Source organism: Tasmannia lanceolata, unplaced genomic scaffold (assembly GCF_043159265.1).
Source record: "Tasmannia lanceolata isolate RefF3 unplaced genomic scaffold, GAP_Taslan_0.1 ptg000015l, whole genome shotgun sequence".
Classification (NCBI taxonomy): Eukaryota; Viridiplantae; Streptophyta; class Magnoliopsida; order Canellales; family Winteraceae; genus Tasmannia; species Tasmannia lanceolata.
The window spans coordinates 50,975,219-50,997,243 of NW_027518692.1; the positions used below are offsets into that span (position 1 = coordinate 50,975,219).

Sequence of the window (22,025 nt, forward strand, 5' to 3'; positions counted from 1 at the left end):
TCAATTTTTCTTCCGTAAAATGACAAAATTCGAAAATACTCAAAACGTGTTATTGCAAGGGGTGATTTCATCCATAGGGGGCCACATCACTGCCATTTTTACCATTTTTGTTAAATGCTAAAAAAATTTATAATGTAAAGAAGAGTGAACCGGTTCGGTTCGGTTATGCCCCAAGACCCCAAACCCATAACCGAACCGGCTAATTTCGGTTCCCAAAAATTGGAACCAGAACCGAACCACCAAACTTTAGACCCGACCCATGTCCATCCCTACCCACTAGTGTAAAAGAGTATTCATATACATACACTAGAGTGGGCTGTCCAAAGTAGAAAAAAAAGGGCTGAATATATCACTTCCCAAAATTAAGGAAAGTGCAACAATCCGGGAAACCTTTCTCTCTTGAGAAATTATATGTGGTGGCCGCCTTTACATATAAAGGGCGGAGAGAGAAAAAATCAACCACGTTGTTGGACGGTCGGCCACCATATAAAAACTCTCTCTCCAAATCAGTTTCCTATTTCCCTATCCAAAAGAGCAGTCATACGACTCATTTGTACACAAACACAAACTCATATATTAAGGGCGATGATAAATTCACCTCTTCTAGGATGAATTCACCCCGTATTTTTCAAAATGGGCTGTACAGCCCACACCATAGGATGATCCAAACCGCCCATTCGATGGACGACAATGTAAATAGGTTGTGCCCCAAAAATCACTTCCATAGGATGATCCTAGCCTTCCGATATCGGACCGCTAGGATGTTCCTATGGAAGTGATTTTTTGGGCACAACCTATTTACATTGTGGCCCATCAAATGGCCGGTTTGGATCATCCAATGGTGTGGGCTGGACTGTCCATTTTGAAAAATACGGCGTGAATTATCCTACGCAAAATACGGCTTTCTTCCTATCAAAATTACCTCTATATCTTTGATAAATGACGAACAAATCCTAATTAGATACAGGTGAGAGTATTTTAGGAATAAGGAAGCCGCTTGAGACAAACCCCAAGCCAACCGTGCCTTCGTACGTACAGTTTCCCTTTTGTCTAAATTTAGAGTTATTTGTATGAAGGTAAAATGGGTATTTTATCTCATCTAATTAATCTGAACCGTCAACTTCTTAGGCCTTGCTTAAGATCTCTTATGACCTAAAGATACACCATTCTACAACGCCTTGTTAAGAAAATATATCATCCAAAGTAGCTTACATTTTTCTATCCAATTAAAAACCATCAATATCCCAAATCAACTAAAATAACTTCAATTTACATCCAAAGCTTTACACTTACGAAGTGTGGAGAAATAGATTAAACTGCACTGTTAGTTAACAAGTGTTTTTTTAATCATGAAGTATATGAAAACATTAAAGATAAACCCCAAGACATTGCTTAAGAGTTAAAAGTTGTGGGGGCCTCAATCTTCCTCTCTTTCAGGTGGGAGACCGCAAGGCAACAGCATTTTCTGCAAGATAATAAACAATAGCATTAGTTGTTTGATGGGTTTGGTATGCATACATGAATGGATCCGAGATTTGATCACATACTTAAATGAAAACTCTAAATGGCATCACCATTCAATGCTAATGATTGAAAATACAGATAAATTATCAAGCATTCAATACCAATTGAGGGGAAGATGAGAGAGCACCGAATAAGATGGTTTGGGCATATCCAACATAGACCTTTAGATGCTCCAGTGAGAAGTGACTCGTGCCAAGTTGATGGAGTAAAAAGAGGTAGGGGAAGACCGAAAACAACTTGCGTAGAAACAGCAAGAAAAGACTTGAGGGCTAGGAACATAGCAGAGAACATGACCTTGGATATGATAGAATGGAAGAAAATGATCCATGTAGACGAACCCAACTAGTGTTAGGATTAGACTTAGTCAATTTGAGCGGGGTAGATGCTTTCACCTTCTTCATGAAAATTTTCTAAAGGATTCATTATCCGACCCCAACTAGTTTGGGACAAAGTCTTAGTTGAGTTGAGTATAATTTTGCATGGGTGCATTGATGCAATGTTTAAAAAGTCTCTGTCAACCATCTCGCTTACCATGGCTGAGTTTTTATCGGAGTCCCAAGTTCTTCCCTACTAAGTACTAAGTTAATCACAAACTCCTTTCACTTGAGGTAATGAGAATTGTCTGTCAATTGCCTATTTTTTTCCTTCGCTGAGTTCTCGTCCAAGTCCCAAGTTCTTAACCTGATTTGGGGCAGCTGCTAGTATTGAGGTTCCAATGAAACTTCTATTGGCGAAATCTGCTAGAAGCATCAATAATTGCTATGTAGGTAGAAGCTCTTAGACCCATCAAGAAGTTCAATATTACCTAATGTGAGAAAATAATCTTTAATGCTTCGTTTGGTTGCACAAAAGCTCGGCAGCCGTCGGAATTTGGTTTGGATTTGGCATGCCATTCCATGTTTGGTTGCCAAAATAGCATTGGACTCCCTTGGATGTCTCCCATGTAATAATTACTTGTGTGATGATGTGGATTCCTTGTCCCCTCTAAAAGCAAATCCTTAGTAAAGAATTTTGGTTGAATTTTCTAGGGAATGAATGCTCTCTCTTTCTCTCTCTTTTCTCTATCTCTATATTGATAATGACACCCCTACTTATTCTCCTACTTTCCGAGAATATGCCGTGCAACCAAACACTGCTTCAATATTCTCCAAGGTAATTCTAGACAAATCAACCCGTTTGACTTCTCTTGACTTCATATTCCACTACTTTCCGAGCCACCCCGAGCAACCAAGTGGAGCATAAGAGATTTCAGATAATGTCATGAAGTTGTTGGCAAAGGTCGCTCAAAACTTTAGGCCCGATTGGAATCAAGGACTCTAATGAAGCTATGGCGCTTGCTTTTTCTAATTGGCCTATTAATGGGTGCACTTGTGGTTTTGGGAGATTCTTCAAATGCTATTGATTGGGAGCTTAACCGTAGCCAGAGAACATGGGGGCTGGCCCACATCATTGACAACATTATTGATACTTGTAGAGAAAAGAGCATGCCTTTCAAAAGAAAAAGAGAAAAGAAAAGAGCATGCCTTTTATCATACATTGGGAGAGGTTACAGAGTTAGCGGATTTGTTGGTCAAGGAGGTGTTTGTAGACACATATCAGTGAAGCAATGTTTGTAGACACATATCAGTGAAGCAATCTCTATCCAGTGTAATTTGCCGCTTTTTTGTTCTCCCAAAAAATTTTGATATCTTATTAAGAAAAAGAAACTTCCTTAATTTAAAAAACTGGAAAGAAAAAAGCCCCTACGCCCATGGTTTTAAATTTCCACTGAACCGATTGTTTCTATTCCCATCCCACTGAAACACATTGCCGATCTTGCTGAGGCGTGGTTTTTTGCCCCTTGGCCAAGGTAAGATTCTCTAGGGCCTTTGTTTTGCGGCTACTCAGTGGCTGGTTTGGAAAGAAAGAACATGAGAGCCTTTAAAGGCGAATATAAGATGAGGTACAAATGCACAAACCCTAGGGAGAGTCAGCACCCTTCAATATTTGTAGACAAAATGAACATAGAAGTCCTCATGTGATCATAGATCCAAACTCTCCTGTCCTCTCCCTTTTTATGGATGAAGACAGAGTCCAGGGTCTCCATAAGCAAGGTCACCATCTTAAATTATCTGCCAAAAAATTCCTCCAAAAAGGAACCCACCAACTAATCTTGCCATCCTCTTTGAGTACTGCGTCTTTGAAAGTTCATTCATTCTCCAAGGCTACAGAATGAAAATCCAAAAACTACTCTTTAAGAATCGTCTCTTCGCATCGGGGATCTGTCCAAAACAACACCGTATCTCCTTTTCACACTATGAACCGGAATTCTCCGAGGAAAGCTGGTCGACCAATCTATTATCTCTTTAAACTGTGACCACGGAATTCCGATAGTGGTCGGGCAGATTCTAACCTATTTCTTTTTTTAAATGGTATTCTAACCTATTTCTCCTTAATCACAATCAGCCACAGGACGGATATGTCCTCCCCAAACCTCCACAGCCACTTTCCTAGAAGAGCTATGTTAAGAGTCTTGATATGCCTGAAGCCTAGAGCCCTCGCGCTTCTCGGTCTACATACATCCTTGCACTTACCAAGTAAAAATCTCTTTCTGTCCCTTTCCACAAAAAACTCTTTTGCAGCTGCTCTAATAGCTTAATGACACTAGCTGGGCATTTGAAAAGAGACAGATAATAGATTGGTATTTGGTACATTGGCTAAAACCGCTTTGATCAAAGTGATTATGTCGCCCAAAGATAGGAGGTTTTCCTTCCATGATAACTGTTTCTCTACCTTCTTTATTATTGGGTCCCAGAGAGCCTATTGAGGTCTATAGATTTACTAAAGTTCACTCTCTAGCCTATCACTGTCTCATAACAGCGAACCACCACCTTCAAGTCAATTGGGTTGCTTACATTGCTTGTATATAGGTATTGATATCCGATACAATAAAGGATCAGTGTAAGGATCCCCTAAACCCCAGGGATACAGGTGCAACAAGAACTCGAGATGCTTTTGTGGGTTGCCAGAGCGGGAATCGAAACAGGAATCGAAAGCGGGAATCGAAGGCTCCCAGGGAAGAATCCTACTAAAGGTTGCCAGAGTGGGAATCGAAACGAGAATCGAAGCGGGAATCGAAGGCTCCCAGGGAAGAATCCTGCTTCCTTGCTTTTGTCACACACGAGTAAGGATCCATAAAACATAGGGTATTATGATACCTTTTTAATACTAAATTGGCAGACTTTTTGTCATTCCCATCAAAATTTTGTTATTAAATTATAATAGAAAATGATGAAAAAATAAAAAGTATTGAACAAACGATATCAAATTAATCTAATTAGGCATGAGTAATAGTACTGCATATTGCCAGTCAAAGGAGAGTCCCATAATATTTTAAGAATCAAATAAAAAGTCAAATAAATCAATATATAATTTAAACTACACTACTTTTTATACCGGTAAAAAACTACACTATTCTAAATTTAATATTATAAAGATACTGAAATCTTCCTAAGCGACAAGTTTTTTGCAGCCCAAAATTGGCTTCATTATCAAGTTGTTTTTTTGCCGACCCCAACTAGTTTGGGACAAAGGCTTTGTTGAGTTGAGTTGACTAGTAGAACATAATTTGTTTGTGGAAATGTAGTATAGCTAAAACCATTATCAGACTAAACAAATATACAATTCCTCAAGTTTCTTTTCATTTAGAAAGGTAGAAAGAAGGCAGTAAAAAAAGGGTAGAAAGAATTGTTGTGTCGCGTCCTATGAGAGAATAAAGGATCCGATATCAAAAAAAAGAAAAGCAAAGCAGAGGAAAGTAAAGTAGGATATCAATTAGGAACATCCACGGCGTATCCTTTACCCTTGTTTGAGCACCATTATTTGGTAAGTATGATAGGGCTTCTAGTGAGACGGATAGAGAAACTTTCCATTAAAATACATGAAACTGCCATTTTTCCCAAATTGACGCCAAACCCCATTATCCTCATATGCTTAATAAAGTCTCATTCAACATGATCATATGCTTTCTCCATGAAAACTTTGCAAAAAGATCCCAAAATTTCCTTCCCCATTCCTAGAATCAATGAAATAATTAGCCATCTACGATTTGTTTTTCGTCCACAAATGCACCTTGCAATGGTAAAATACAAATAATTCCGATAGTATCTCCAATATTTAATGGCATAGATTTTTCTTGATGTTATTTTGTTGAGGCTGCATACCAAGGTAATAGGTCAAAAATCTTTATAGTTTATACTTACACAACCCTTCTATTTTAGAAATAGGCATTATGAATGTAGAATTTGTTTCCATATTTATTCATCTCCACGCATGAAACTCATTAAGAACCCCTATGACTCAAATCCGTACTTGGACAAGACCTGGCCCTAGGTAAAACAGAGCCAACTTGGACGAATAAATGATTAATGCAGAGAAATTCATTAAAAAGATCCGGGCAAGACAAATGAAGTTTTGATTTGCTTGATAAGGTCAAAACCAAGTCCACGTACGAGTCAATGATTGATTCAGTTTTGAATGTTGCTATGAATTTCCTCATTGAGAATATCACTAAAATCCAGCTACAGTACCAAAAGTTATCCATATTTTCCAAGTGTTTTATCCATTTCCATTTCAAAATATAGTATCAAGTATCAACTAAAGGATATGCTTCGCAGAAGAACAAAATAAAGCACCCCTGAGGCTAAAGCTCATCAATACAAAACCAAAAACACATAAAATGATTAGAAAAAGAAAAACATTACAAACAAGACAAATTATAGGAAAAGATTCATTCAGTCAGCGTACCTGCATAAAATTGTAGCGTTCTCTTCCGATTGATTCATTTTCCGCAATGGCAAAATAAGCTAAGATAGGGTAGTGACCAACATATGATGCATAGCTGTCGCGTTGGATGTTCACTGCCCACTCACTACATACGCAAGAAGATTGACAAATAAGAAGAAAACACTTTAAAATAACAGTTTTTTTTCTTTCAAAAGTAAAGAGAAGAGGTGGGAATGAAAGGGTTTCGAGACTTGCAATCTGTTCAAGTCGGCATGCCCAGTTCCTACATATTTAGCTTGGAGATGCTCGAGCTGGGAATTGATATTAAACCTGTCACTGGCCTGCCCAAAACAGAGTACATCTTGTAAAATCAAAGGTCAATTACAACAATAGCACATGCGCGCAAAAAAATAATAATAAATGAATGAATAAAAACAATAACCAATTGAATGGGAATTTAGGTTCATAATTAGCCTTAAGTACAGAACAGCATAAGCATATGTAGGCGCACACAGACACAAAAATAATAACAAATAAATAAATAAATGAAGAAAAACAATCACGAATTGAATGGGAATTTCGGCCCTGTTAGTTTATGATTACGGCAACAGTTTGTGAGTCCGAAACCAATTATTGGACTCAAAATTAAACATAATTTTGAGTCCAATAATTGGTTTCGGACTCACAAACAGCTGCCATAATCTTAAACGAACAGGGCCTAAGGTTCACAATTAGCCTCAACCCTCAAGTACACAATAGAAATATCATACATATCCATAACCAACTGTAAGCGAATTTACGGTTAGGATTCTAAAGAATGGTTATTATTACCAAGTCCTAATAACGAAGAAATAAATTGCGATAGACATTTTCTTTCTTTCTTTGGTACATAAATCGGTTCGGGCTTGTTCAGTTGCGCGCAGGAAACGGAAAGGAAAAGGAAATGACGTGGCAGAAGGAAACGGAAAGGAAAAGAAACTGCTAAGAAAGCAGTAAGAGTGCGCGTTCAGTTGCCAGGAAACGGAAAAGAAACAGTAAAGAAACAACATGAATGTGCATTCAGTTGCCAGGGAAACAGAAAAGAAACATCACAGAAGTATTTTTTCAGGTAAAAATATGGGCAAGCAAACATTAATAATTAAGAAATGAAAGTACTTACTGGGAACAAAAAGGCCATGTTTGGAAATGTTGAAAAAATATTTTACAAAAAGACACAAGAAATATCAGTTTTTAGAAAATATGCAGAAAATAAACATCTTTTTTGATTCTAGTGACTTAACCCTAATTCAACCAAAACCTTTTGTCCAAGTGACTTAACCCTAATTCAACCTGATTTATTCAACCCAACCCGATTTCCAAATCGGTCGGGTTGGAACACCCGATTTCCAATCCTATTCTTACTCCCACGGTGAAGGGAATGTTAATTCTGATTCTAGTGTATGGAAAAACATTAGAATTAGGAATTGGATTTTCACACAGAAATCTCTTTTTCTGATTCTAGTGTTAATTCTAACTCTAATGTTGATTTGGTCCCACACCTCTGTCCTTGGTGTTGGATTTTCACACGGAGAGAAACAGTCTCTTGACTGGGGTTTCTTTCTTCTTTTTTTCCACAAGATACTCGGTTTCATTTTTTGGCGTTGTTGAGAGAAAATACCACGAATCCGTGGGTACGCGACGGATTTTGGGTCGCGGAAAGGGGTAGCCACGTGGGATTAGAATGATTCCACGATGGACTTTTATTTTCCTAGCGCTTTCTGTCTCCCCGCAACAAAACGCTCCTTTTAGCGCAAATCCACGGAAAATGACCTCCTTTTACTTTCCGTTTCCATCTCTTAGCGCAACTGAACAGGCCCTTCAAGTGTTCAACCAGAGAATAACTTGATAACAGAGGGACTAAAATCATAACCGCCCTAAAAAAGAGGGCACCCTGTGAGGAAAAAAAGAAGAAGGAAATTACAGTACAAACGAAACATACCCATCACCAATGAAAGATAATCTAGGCTAGGGTTATAGATAAAGGGCGGTTTATTTTTAAATACCAAATGTGTATAGAAAATGAGTCAAATTACAGAACAAGAAGAATCTATCACCACCACAAACTAAAATTTAGAGTTAGGGTTTCAGGAAAATAAATGAATTAACAGATTTGCAATGAATATGTAAATTACAGCTTAAATTTAGAGTTAGGGTTTCAGAAAAATAAATGCATTAACAGATTCTCCTTTCACGAAATGAAAAGAGAATTATGATTACTGTTTAAAAATGCAAATTGCAGCAGCAAAAAGAATAAAAATTGAAACATACCTGCATGATTACTTGATAAAATCTTCGAAACACGAAAAATTAGTTAAGCTTTAATCTGCCAAAAGTAAAGCCTGAGATTAAAAACAAAAGGTTGAGAAGGAAGAAAAATTACAGAAGAAAGAATCGTACCGTAGGGGAATCAACAACGGAGTATTAGGAATAATAAGAGGAGAATTAGGGTTAGGGTTTATGTGGATTTTGGAGAGAGAGATACCATGGAACCTTTTACTTTCCCGTGAATAATTTAGAGCCTTTGTTTTGCTTAACAGACTGGGGCTTGAATAGTGACACGTGTGCTAGTATTTTCAAAACAGTGGCCCACTTCATAGGATGATCCAAAGCGTTCGTTTGTTAGGCCACAACGTAAATAATCTGCACTCTGTAGATCATGTCCATCCAACCCTACTATCTATGAGGAGGGTTTGGATCGTCCTATGGAGATCTGTTGGGTACATCATACTTGTGTTGTGGCCCAACAAATGAACGGTTTGGATCATCTTATAAAGTGGGCCCAACTGTACATTTTTTGAAAAAAAATTATGGACTTCATGCGCACATGGCTTATAAAAACTCCATTTTCTTATGGATAGATGCAACCTCCTCTGACCCAAGCACTTTATTTTGCACATGGTTTCAAATTTCAGTTTCGGAATGCGATTGATCCTCATCGAAACTGAAATTTTGAAAATTTGGACAAAATCTAATGAAATCAGATAAAGTAATATTTTATCTCGTACAAAATTTCGGAATAAAGTCTAGATTTTTTGGTGATATTCCTTAAATTTCGGGCCGAGGATGATGAAATTTCAACCGAAATTTTGAAACATTTCGGGTTTACCCAATTTCCCGAAATTTCGGATTTCGGTAGAAATTTAAAAACTTGGTTTTGGATCAGATTTTTGATAGCTAATGACTTTCTTTTGCTGGCGGGACTTTCCTTAGTCCTTACACGCCTTTATATAGGGCAGGGGGAGAGATTCCGGTCGACTTTGGTCTCAAGTAACACAGCTTGCCTTGCCTTTGTAACAATGGCAATTAATTTGAAAACCCAACATAATAGTGCCAATAATAACGAAGCCTGGTGTCCTCCAAAACACAAAGTACACTGAGGCCCACTTATTTGGATGATCTGACCGTTCATTTGGTTGTCCTCATCATCGATAGGCCTTGCCCCAACAATCTTCTCCACACAATGATGCTCATCCATGGATCGGTGTTCTTAAACCCTCAAATTTTGAACTTTCTAAGCCCCCGTTTGGATGGTAAAGACAACAAAATAATGGTAGGAAATGGAGAATGTCCTTTTCCTTTGATTTTCTCTATTTTCGGGTGTTTAAGCTCATCTTATGGAGAAGATTTTTTAGGGCATAGCCTTACCACGACAGAAAATCAGAAATCAACAATTGAACAGCTTAGATAGGTGGGAGGTCCCATTATATTTTTTTCGTGGGGCCTGTGTTTACATTGATCTATACGCCCACTTTCCTTTCCACCCAGTGGAGACAACCAAACATAGCATAGGGAAATTTTCCACCCCTTCTTTGGGTGATGATAAATTCGCACCCCCTGCAAGATAAATTCCCACCCCTTCTAACATGAATTGACGCCAAAAAGGGTTGAATTCTGCCGCAATTGACGTTACAAGGGGTGCGAATTTATCATCACCCCCTTCTTTTTGTCTTTCCTGAAACTGAAAGATAAACCAAAAAGGTGGAAATGTGGTATTTTCCAGAGAGAGAGATAAAAAGGGAGGTAGAAATGCATTTCCATATCACATGTAGAAAACTCCTTAACAAGTCTTATTCAATCTCAATCAAGTGAGGCTCCTTGGCTCTGGTTTGAAGTGGCAACAACGAAAAATTCTTAAGTACACAGATTGGAATGCAAAGGGGGTAAACAGTTTTTAGGAATGACATTTCATTTGAGAAGGATAGAAAATAATACATCCAAGATTAGTAAAAGAATTGATATTTACTTTCAGGAACAAATTTTAAACAGACACTGATCCAAGCAGGAGCAGAGTCAACTATTACATAAAAGCAAAACCCACAAAGTTTCATAGGGTTTAACCTTTACCTTTCATGGCGACAGAAACTTAACCTCCTGCAAATATAGCTGCCTCAGAAAAACCAAATGGCAACACCAGGGGAGGAAGAAAGAAATAATTTTACACTGGTGTGTCGGGTTTGAGCTTCTTTTGGTTATCTGATGCTGTTGGACTACGGTATTTTATGGACTGGTTGTGTTGTGAGCTCTTGGAGGCTTCTTGCTGGGAGGCAAAGAGGTTGGGTAAGCTACCTTGGTTGATCATCACTCTGGAGTCTCTGTCACAAGTGAGTGAAAAGATGAGAAATAATGACAATCACCCTATATGTTGTGGCAGGACAGTGGGAAAGAAAGAAATGTTAGTATTCCTCATTTAAAAGTGGCGTGGATTCCTTTGAGGTTAAGGTTGGAGTTTGAGCTATTTCACAAGGCAATAGTATAGAAAGGAAAAGAAGTGGGTAAGCATTCCGGAATAATATCCAGAATCCACTTGAATTTTGAAACTAACATGAATGGCCATGGATTCTTCCCCATGGGTTCATCTAGAATTTGGTTTTGCCATCAACAGTGAGGGACATTCAGTAGTTGAGTCTCAACTCATCTCAACTCAGTTAAGCCTTTGTCCCAAAACTAGTTGGGGTCGGCTAATGAATCCTTTCGAAAATTTTCACGAAGAAGGTGAAATTTAACACTACATCAAAGCCTTTTTGGTCTCACAGGATAAATCAATATAACAGCTGTAATTAACCGAACCAGGGAAAAGGAAGTATACCAAAGAGGGTCTTGATGGATGGCCTTTTTGGTTTGCTGCTTTTCTTCTTCAGCTCAGCTGCAGACAGGAATGCAGGAAAAACCAAATTAGCTTGTCTAAAGATAATCAAATCTTCCAATTTATGCAAAACATAATTGAAATAAATGTTATTCATTGCAAAAACCTAAGTCCTTTATTTTTTAAATAAAAGTCAAGATGTAAAATTGATAAAATAGAAGGGTAGAAAGGTACATTTCTCCTACATTCTATGCACATGAATTGCCGTATATGAGTTTAAGAGTACAGTTATCCTTCCACATGTCTTATATAAAGCCTATATTGGTGTATATAAGTCGCCCTATCTTACGTAGTTAGTGTTGATGTTTAGGTTACACAGCATCAAGGAAGCAACTTGTGGGCCAAGTACATGGCCAATTGACAAGTTGAGCTTACGCGTCTCTGTAATTGGCACCATGTCTTTCCCTGGTAATTAATTACAATAGTTGTATTTATGAGATCTATTAACAAAAATCTTACCGGCGTACCATAACAAAATTAGTGACATACCCACGTAAACACTTTGATAGTAGTTAGAAGCAGAAGAAAATTATATCTCCCTGAAAAATAAGGCTTGACCCATACTATACCACCGTGACATGCCTAGTTATTAATTTCGTTTCGTTTCGAACCAAACGGACGAAACATTTCGTTCTGGACGGAAATCTGAAACCAAAATGGTATATTTACCATTTCGTTCCGTTTCAAACGAAATACGGACGAAACGCGATGCTTCAACCGAAACAAGGCACCGAATACCCCATTTTAGTGTTTTCTTCTCTTCTTCTTGCCTCTTACTAGTTCTATTCTCTTCTTCTTTCCTCTTCTTAGTTTTAAGACCCAATTCTAAAAGGATAAAAAGTCAACTTCCCAATTCTAGTACAAAATTTGAAAAAATCAGGCCGGGTCAAAATCTTAACTTCTAAACGATGTAGTATTTTTCCATTTTTAAAAATTTATAAATTCTATCATGTCCAAACATTATTAAATCCCAAAAGTCCGGTAAAAAAATCTCATAATTTGCTCTCTAAAATTTTTCATCTAGTGAAGCACTAGTCATTTAGCTGTAACATAACAGAGAACATGACCTTGGATAGGATAGAATGGAAGAAAATGATCCACGTAGAAGAACCCAACTAGAGCCAGGATTAGAGCCGGATAGATTCCTTTCACATTCTTCATGAAATTTTTCTAAAGGATTCATTTAGCTGACCCCAACTGGTTTGGGACAAAGGCTTTGTTGAGTTGCCCTTTTAAGTATGGGTTGCAGAGGATGACCCTATTGTTCCCATTTTTAACAATATCTGATTTTTTGGATATTTTTAATTTCTTAACTATTAAAAAAAAACACTTCGTTCGTGGTAGCACACTGAAACGAAATGATCGAAACATCGAACTAAACGGCCGAAACATTGAAGCGTTCTGTTCAAGTGGCCAAAACGAAACTGTGAACGAAACAGAATTCATAACAATGGTGTCATGCGTGGGGTGATGCATTAAGGATGGGAATATTAAATGGTAAAATTTGAAAGCACTACAAACACATATGGCAGCGAGACTGTATGGGAGAGAGACTTACAAATTCCGGCTAGTTGATGTTCGTTGACGATTTCAAAGTTCTTATATGTGTAACCCACAAAGTTGACATCCTTTGATGAAAGCATCTGAAATAGACAAAAAAAGAAAAGAAGAGATAACCAACTGGAGCATTTAGTCCACATAGTTAACATGAATTCCGCATGTCGTCTACATGCTAACACTAAGCGACATTCTTGTACACTACATGAGAGTAACATGAATTCTCTAAAGGGAAGTGATAAATCCGCCCCTTTTCATTACTTGGGACAGCCGACTGCAGCGTACGTGGCAATCAAATCCATTGAATCCTTCCCATGTGAAGTACAACAGCCCCTTTGCAGTCATTGATACACTGCAGCTGGGTGTCCCAAGTAATGAAAAGGGGCAGATTTATCACTTCCCTTCTCTAAATTGTCAATACATTAACATGCACTACCATTTTGCCACCAGTTTCTCAGATAATATTAAAATTTCACAAGTGTATGCATTTATACACACACAGATAGATATATAGGGCAGTGATAAATCGACCCCTCTCTCTCTCTCTCTCTCTCTCTCTCTCTCTCTCTCTCTCTCTCTCTCTCTCTCTCTCTCTCTCTCTCTCTCTCAGCACTGCCCTATATGGGGGCCGATTTAAGATATATGGGGGTTGATTTATCACTTCCCTATATATATATACATACATATACGTGTGTGTACGTGTGTGTGTGTGTGTGTGTGTGTGTGTGTGTGTGTTCGCATTAGTATAATCATGTAGAGCTGCTTGAGGGCTATTAAAAATGAGAATAAGTAGAAAAAGAATGAAGATGAAGAAGAGAAGAGGAAAGAAAGAGGAGAAGAAAGTATATGAGGGTTGAGTGAACTCCCATCCCACGTATTCAATATATTTATAAATTATAATATCTAATTTCTGAGAATTACAAGTATGACATTAGGGCAATCCAAAGATGGGCCCAATCAAATATACATAAAAATAACTACATGCTAATGAACTAAGAACAAACCGTGAAAAGGTTTCTAGTAAAGTGTGATATCTATGCCTATGTGAGATCCAAAGATCAACTAGCAGGCATGTTTACAAAAGCTCTTCAATGCAGCCAATTTAGAAGTATTTATTTGAAGCTGATGAACACAGGATTGCTGGGAATGGATTTAGCAGCCAATGTTTTTAAAAGTGTTTGAGGCATACGCCTCAAGGCGAGGTGCAAGGAAAATGCCACAAGGCGCATGGAAAATAAACATAGCACCCCCAAGACGCAATTCACAGGGGCAAAGGAGTAAAAAGGCACTCTGAGAAATGGGCCTTCCACTTAAGGTGTGCACATCTGACGAAAGGCATATGCCGCACATGCATTTTCACTCAGAGCGTCGGTTTTGCGACCCAAGACGCCAAAATATTGAGTTTTTACAATTTTTTTTGTTTTTTCCTTAACTTAAATGAGTCCTAATCCTTAAGTTTACTTGAGGAGGTCTTATAAGAGCAATTCCACAATCTAAAATCACCTATTTGATGATTTTAGACATTTTTGAGGTTTTAGGGAGGATTTTTTTTTAACTTGGAGGTTGTTTTGCTCATTTCTCCCCAATCGTTCAAAGGAAGCTATGGGTGGTGGATTTGCTTGTGATAGAAATCCATAATTGATTAGGGTTTTTTCATTAGATCTCCATCCAAAACGTATTTTCACAAATATTAGGGTGTGTTTGGATAGCTGGAATCAGAATCAGGAATCGGTATCTGAAACTGATTTAGCCAATTCCGCTGTTTGGTTTCTATTTGGCTAACGGAATGAGGAATGACGCGCGACACCGGGTGGAAAAAAGAGGGGAATAAAGGGCACAATTTGATACCCGCGTAGAGGGGTGGTATTCTGATTCCCAGAATCGAAGAAAAAAACGTCGTCAATATTTGCCTTATTTTGCTCGATTTTAGCTTTCCGAATTGGGTTATATGACCTTCATCCCTCTCAACCTTCCAAAATAAAGATGTTATCTTCCTCTCCTCTTTCGTTGGGTTCCCTATAAATCAAACCAGGTATGCAAATCTCTCCCTCCCTCTCTCTCACTGTATCTGGGTGATCAAAACCCTCTCTCTCTCTCTCTCTCTCTCTCTCTCTCTCTCTCTCTCTCTGGATGTTGATGGTTTAAGGAGCATGCAAGAACGAAAGTGGATTATGTAACTCTATTTCGTGGATGATTCGTTGGTTCACTTGTATACGGAATATGGCTTCATAGGTGGTGCTTGAGACTTGTTTGACGAAATGCTACTTAAGTATTTAAGTTCCTAGAATGCCATGATTTTTGGGTTTTGCAAAAATGTCAAGTGGCTGAGACATTGGGTGTGTTTGAGGAGATGATGTTGGAGGGTATGAGGATGGATTGGGTTACAATCTCAAGTATTCTCCCTGTTTGTGAGCCCTTGATGAACATCTTTTTATGGGGAGGTTGATCCATGTGCACGTGCTAAAAAATGGGCTAGATTTTTACCATGGAGAAAACTATTTGATACCATGGAGAAAAGATTTGGTGGCATGGAATTCTATCTCTATGATCTGTGCATATAAACAGATTGGCGACCAGATCATTGCTGTTACTCATTTCTACCAGTTGAAACAAATTGGGATAATATGAAAAATTATTGAAGATTAATTCCATTCCAATGGTACCAAACACTACAATCAGAATCGTGAGTGATTCCCTTTTGAATACCAATGCTTGCCCAAACACTTGAATGGAAATTGACATTCCTTTTACCAGGGTAATTGGAATGGGATTGGAATTTGTTACCAATACCGATTCATGATTCCTGTAATCCAAACGCACCCTTAGGGTTTATTGGACTGCTTTTGATCTCTTAAGATGTAATATCGATAATAAGAAATATTTTGCATCGAGATATGCAAAAGGAAATCGAGGGGGAAAAGCAAAATAATGGATATTTTAAATGTTTATTTTGCGATCATCAGTGTACAGTAGGTGTTAGCCGCGTTGAGAATCATTTGGCAAGGGCACATCACGAAATAAAATACTGTACGAAGTGTCCAACAGAAGTTACACAAGAATGTGCATATGCTTCGAAGAATTTCAAAAGTGAAAACATATGAGAAATGAGCTTCTACTCGACATTGCAAGGGGGTTTGTGAGTAACAGTCCAACTGGTCAGGGGATTCACACTGGGACTTCGGTGGTGGTGTTGCTTCTCAACCACAAAGGCTGAGGGATTCCATTGATCGATTCATCACTACCAAAGCTAGAAAAACTACCCAAAATTCAAGGTGGAAGAAGGATGGACGTAATGACGTTTTTAAGAAGATAGGGAAATTTGTCTTTGCAAATTCCCTTCCCTTTTATATTGTGAATAACCCATATTTTGCAGCTATGGTTGAGGCAATTTCACCATTGGGGATTGGCATGAAACCCCCTTCCATGCATCAAATGAGGACAAGGATCCTCAAGGAAGAAATTAAAAAAATTGATAGCATGACGGGGTGCATAAGAAGCACGAGCAGATGGGAAAAATAGATGCTTGATTAATTTTCTTGTTAATAGTCCAGCATGGACATGATTTTTATAATCAGTTGTCGCTTCGGGTTCCATCAAGGATGGAGATTTAATGTTCTATCTTGTTGATGACTTGATTGAGGAGATTGGAGAGGATAAAGTAGTACACGTAATCACTGATCAAGGAAGCAGGAAACGTGACATGGAGGGGGGAATGCGTTTCCTGATAACGCGTTTCCGAAACATGAAGCATTACGCTTCCACAATTTTGGGGAAGCGCGATTCGGATTCGTGGGAATCAAGTTTCCCAATTAAGCTGTTGGAGATGGTGTTACTTAATATTTTATACTTTAACACTCCCCCTCATGTGTGACCTCTCTTTTTAGGGTTGGCCTACATGTGGCACATGCAGCCCCTCTTTTGGGTTGGCCATTACATGTGGATTTTTTAATATCAAGGAGTTTTGAAACTAAGACCTTTGCTCTGATACCATGTGAAACGACCAATTACTCCAAAAGCCTAAGCTGTTGGAGATGGTGTTATTTAATATTTTATACTTTAACAAAAGGAATCGCGTTTCCCCTCTTATTTTTTGAAAATTACGGAAGGTACCCCTTAAATATGACTTTTAAGGTTTAAAGGGTTATGGTATTTGGGCAAATTCACCTAAACCCTAACCCTTTAAAATCGATTTTAACACTCGAAATCTCTCTCTCCTCGTCTCTAAACCCTATTACCCTAAAACGAAGAAGACACTCTTGTCACTCTCCCTCTAATCTCTCGGACTCTCTCACGCCCACCCTCGCTATCTCGTTCTTGTCGGGAAAGAAGAAGAAGAAGAGAAGACGCAGCTATGCCTTTTTCCTTTTTTTCTTTTTTTTTTCTTATTTTCGTTTCTTATTCTTCTGTAATCTGTAATCTTTCTTCTTCTTCTTTAATCCATTCTTTTCTTTATATTTTGTAAGCTGTAATCTTCTGTAATGTAGAAAATATTTTTTTTATAATCTATAATCTTTTGTAATCCATTACTTTTCTTTATATTCTGTAGTTTGATCTTTTTTTTTCTTATTTCCGTTTTTCTTCTTCTGTAATTTTGAGACAATAATCTGAAACGAATATGGCCTAATTTTGATCCATATCTCATGTATTCAAAGTTTCATCTTCTATAAACTTGATTCTTTCTATTCTTCAAATGGATTTATATGTATTCTCTTTCATTGTTTCAGTTTCTAGGTATGTTTTCTTTGCATAATTTTCAATCACTTTAGGGATGTTTGGCAGCCTTGAAATTTTTTCCAGGGAATATTAGTTATTTACTTCTTTTTTTTTTTGAAAGGCAACCAAATATATAAAAAGGGAGGACCAAGGAGGTCACCCAAAGAAAGGACCAAGGAGAACAGATAAAACAACAGAAAAGCAGGAACTAAAACCAAAAAGCAAAAAGCAAAAAATACAAGCACCCTCAAGGAGGGAGGAAATCAAAGACTTCCAACACCTCCCTCTCAACACCCTCCGTGGCATAACAATCCGCTTCACCATTTGCAGATCTGCGCACATGCTGAAAGACGATGGATGACCCACCAACTAAGTCATCAAGCTCATCGAATATGGACCAAAATCTCCATGGGGGCTTAGCAGATCCCCGAAGCCATCTAATAACATTTAAAGAATCACCCTCCACAATGGATGAATCCAGGACCCTCCTATCCAAATGCTTGATACCCTCATAAGCAGCTCTAACGTCAGCTTCACTGGAATCACATACACCAAGAGGACCTGAAAAAGCCCAAAGAGATGTACCACCAGAATTGCGGCACAGCCCACCAATACCCGCCGGACCCGGATTACCGAAGCTAGACCCATCAAAGTTAACTTTCAGGCTACCCGCTGGAGGCGGGGTCCACTTTTGCACCACCTTGTGACAAGATGACTTCTCCAAGCAGATGATACTCCAGCCTTCCCATAAATCATAGGCGGACACAAACTTAAAAGAGGGTAAACACCTTACCCTAGCAATAACAGAGGCAATAATATTCACGTACACTCGATGCGCAGGTTTGTGAACCCCTTCGAAAACTCTAGCATTCCTTTCCTTCCAAATCTCCCAAAACAAAGAAAACAAGCACATATGCCACATAATTCTCCCTTTTTTCTTCCAGGGAACTCCTTCCCAAGCTTCAAGTAAATCCAAAATTGAGGAGGAAAATACCCAGCTTAAGCCGAACCTAGACAAAATCAGATTCCAGACAGATCGAGTAAAACTGCAGTGCATAAAGAGGTGACTAGCCAATTCCCCGTCCAAAAGACATAAAGGGCAATGATCAATCAGCATCATCCCCCTTCGCCTAAGGAAGTTAATGGTTTGAATCCTATCCTTACAAACTGCCCATCCGAAAAAACAAACCCTGGGGGGACAAAGAGATTTCCAAACCTTTGCCACCATAGAAGGATTAGGACAAATAAGAATGTGCGAATAAAAAGACTTAACAGAAAAGAATCCAGACTTATCCCATAGCCAAATTCGCATATCAGCCCCAGATCTCTTTAAATAACACGACTCTATGATTTGGAATAGATGAGTTAGAGCCTCCAATTCTCTCTCGAAGAAATTTCAGCGAAAGGCTGGCATCCACACCACACTCCCATTCTCCCTTACGAAGAAATTTTTGACCAGAACTTCCTTATTAAGAGCCACCCTGAATAATTCCGGAAATAGAAAACTCAAAGGCTCAGACGCGCACCATGCATCCAACCAAAACCAAACTCGATCCCCAGAGTAAATCTTAAATCTGGTGCCCTTAACAAATTTAGGCCAAATTTTCATAATGTCCCGCCAAACAGTTAACCCTTTCAAGGAAAACGAATCCCCCGAATCCCACTTGCCAACTGTAGAACCGTACTTGCTACAAATCACTTTCACCCAGAACATATCTTTCTCGATTCCAAACCGCCAAAGCCATTTTCCCAGAAGAGCCTGGTTGAATTCTTTTATTCTTCGAACCCCCAACCCCCCATTTTTAAAAGGAAAGCAGACCTCCTCCCATTTTACAAGGGGTATACCCGCAGAATCCCCGGAACCCCCCCACAGAAATCTACGCTGAATTTGTTCAATCCTCAAGCCCACACTAACTGGACATTTAAAGAGAGAAAGGAAATATGTGGGAATATTGGCCAAAACCGCCTTTACAAGCACCAATCTCCCGCCTTTTGAAATTAAATTCCTCTTCCAAGTATCCAGTCTCCTTTCGATTCTCTCCACCACCGGGTCCCATAAGTTTTTCCCAGGTCAACCAACCCCAAGAGGAAGACCCAGATATTTTGAAGGTAAGGATTCCAACTTACACCCAAGCATCGATGCAAAACAGGAAGCTTGGTCCAAAGTCAAATTGATAGCAAACATACACGATTTATGGAAGTTGATCTTCTGGCCAGAGAACAATTCATAACATCTCAAAGTCGTCTTTAAGTTCACAATAGAGGCCTCATCCGGACGGCAGAAAAGCAGAGTGTCGTCAGTGAATTGCAAATGGGACACCTCCACCTTATCCCTCCCCACTTCAAAGCCCTGAAACAGCCCAATCCCTCTTCCCGAAACCATCAGCCTACTCAATGTCTCAGCTACTATAACGGACAAAAAAGGGGAGAGAGGATCCCCTTGCCTCAGTCCCCTTGAGGATTTAAAGAAACCCTTTGGAGAGCCATTGATCAACACAGAAAAATAGGCTGATTCAACGCACCATCGAATCCATCCCCACCAACGGTCCCCAATGCCCATCCGCGCCATAATATAATCCAAACTACTCCAGTCCACTCTATCATAAGCTTTTTCCATATCCAACTTGCATATAATTCCTCCAGAGCCAGACCGCCATTGAGAATCAATAGTTTCATTCGCTATAAGAACACAATCAAGGATCTGCCTCTTGGACACGAAGGCACTTTGAACCTCAGATATGGCAGAAGGCATCACCACCTTAAGCCACTCAGCCAAAACCTTTGCAAGCAATTTATAAAGGCAACCCACCAAACTAATAGGTCTAAAATCTGACACCTTAACCACGCCCTCAATTTTAGGAAGAAGGGAAATGAATGTGGCACCAGTACTACGATCCAGCAGCGACCCACTAAAGAAAGCTTGAAAGAAGAACATAATGTCCTTTTTAACAAACTCCCAGCAGGCTTGAAAAAAGGCTAAACAGAACCCATCAGGACCGGGAGCTTTATCCTTACTCATCGAGAACACAGCTTTTTTAACTTCATCCTCATCGAAAGGAACCTCTAAAAAGTTCCTTTCATCAAGAGAGAGCGCATTAAATATCACATCCTCCGGAATAGGATGAGTAACAGCCTCCGAAGAATACAATGACCCATAGAATTCGATGATAGCTTTAGTAATACTTTCCTTGTCTTCAAGCATCCTTCCATCCACATTAAGAACAGATATCGTATTGCACCTTCGACGCAGCGACGGGCGCTCGCCATGGCATGAAAATATGCGGAGTTCCTGTCCCCCTCTAACAACCATTTCACCCTAGACCTCTGTTTCCAAGACATCTCCTCCCTCAATAGAATACCTTTATGCTCTTCTTTAGCGCAACCCAATTTTACGCTATCAACCTCGGAGGCCAAACCAACCTCAAGCTTCAATTCAACCTCCCTCAAGAAATTTTCCAGCCACTGCCTTGTAGCTAACTTAGCTACTTTAGACTCCTCTACCCACAACTTTAGTTTAGCCTTCACATACCTTGCACTGAAAGGGAAGACCACCACTCACCCAACCTCTGCTCCATGTCAGGTTCCAAAAGCCAAGCATTCTCGAATCTGAATGGCTTAGGACCCCATGACTCCTGACGCGGATCCAACAGCAGCGGGCAATGATCCGAAACAGAACGAAGAATAATCTTTTGAAACACCTCAGGAACTAAATTCAACCAGCTAGGACAAATGAGAAAACGATCAATGCGACTATGGCTCTCCCCTCTATTCCAAGTGAATCTTCCGCCCGATAGAGGCAAATCAACAAGGCTATACTTGGCAATAAAATCAGCAAACAACCGCATATTCAAATTAGATTTCCTACACCCCACACGCTCATTGACCAATCTAATTTCATTAAAGTCACCTCCAATACACCAAGGATCAGACAGAGAACCCCTTACTCTCTCTCCAGCTCCTCCCACAACAACTTTTTCTCCCCCCCAACAACAGGCTCATAAACCCCAGTAAAAAACCACAAAGAAGCATCCTCTACTTTTCGAAATAAAACAGAGAGAGTAAATTTGCCTTTCAGAACCTTTGAGCTTTGCCATTTAGAGCCATCCCACATAATAAGAATACCCCCAGACGCCCCAATAGACTCGATACAGGAGAAATCCCAATTTGCACAACCTCCCACACTCCTAACCACCCTTCTATCAATGGAACCTAATTTTGTTTCTAGGATACAAACAACATCAGGCTTTTGATTAACCACCATATCTTTTAGATGCACCTTCTTCTC

At 39.1% G+C, this 22,025-nt stretch overlaps 2 protein-coding genes across 3 annotated transcripts in view; both read right to left on the minus strand.

Annotated features, from left to right (window-relative positions):
- Positions 1-1,194: 1,194 nt before the first annotated feature.
- On the minus strand, positions 1,195-8,879 carry LOC143892257 (uncharacterized protein At4g14342). The gene is made up of 5 exons (XM_077396743.1): positions 8,725-8,879; positions 8,596-8,650; positions 6,544-6,629; positions 6,310-6,433; positions 1,195-1,465 (listed from the first exon to the last, which is right to left on the minus strand). The coding sequence occupies exons 2-5, from the start codon at positions 8,599-8,601 to the stop codon at positions 1,418-1,420; spliced, it is 264 nt and encodes an 87-aa protein (XP_077252858.1). The 5' UTR covers positions 8,602-8,650; positions 8,725-8,879; the 3' UTR covers positions 1,195-1,417.
- A 1,609-nt stretch (positions 8,880-10,488) lies between these two features.
- Positions 10,489-22,025, minus strand: part of LOC143892258 (uncharacterized) — a 28,934-nt gene continuing 17,397 nt past the window's right edge. For both annotated transcript variants that reach the window (XM_077396745.1, XM_077396744.1), the window contains exons 13-15: positions 13,029-13,113; positions 11,414-11,470; positions 10,489-10,919 (exon numbers count right to left, since the gene is read on the minus strand). In XM_077396745.1, coding sequence (XP_077252860.1) covers positions 10,906-10,919; positions 11,414-11,470; positions 13,029-13,113 — 156 coding nt within the window. In that variant the 3' untranslated portion in view covers positions 10,489-10,905. The remainder of the gene's footprint in view (positions 10,920-11,413; positions 11,471-13,028; positions 13,114-22,025) is intronic.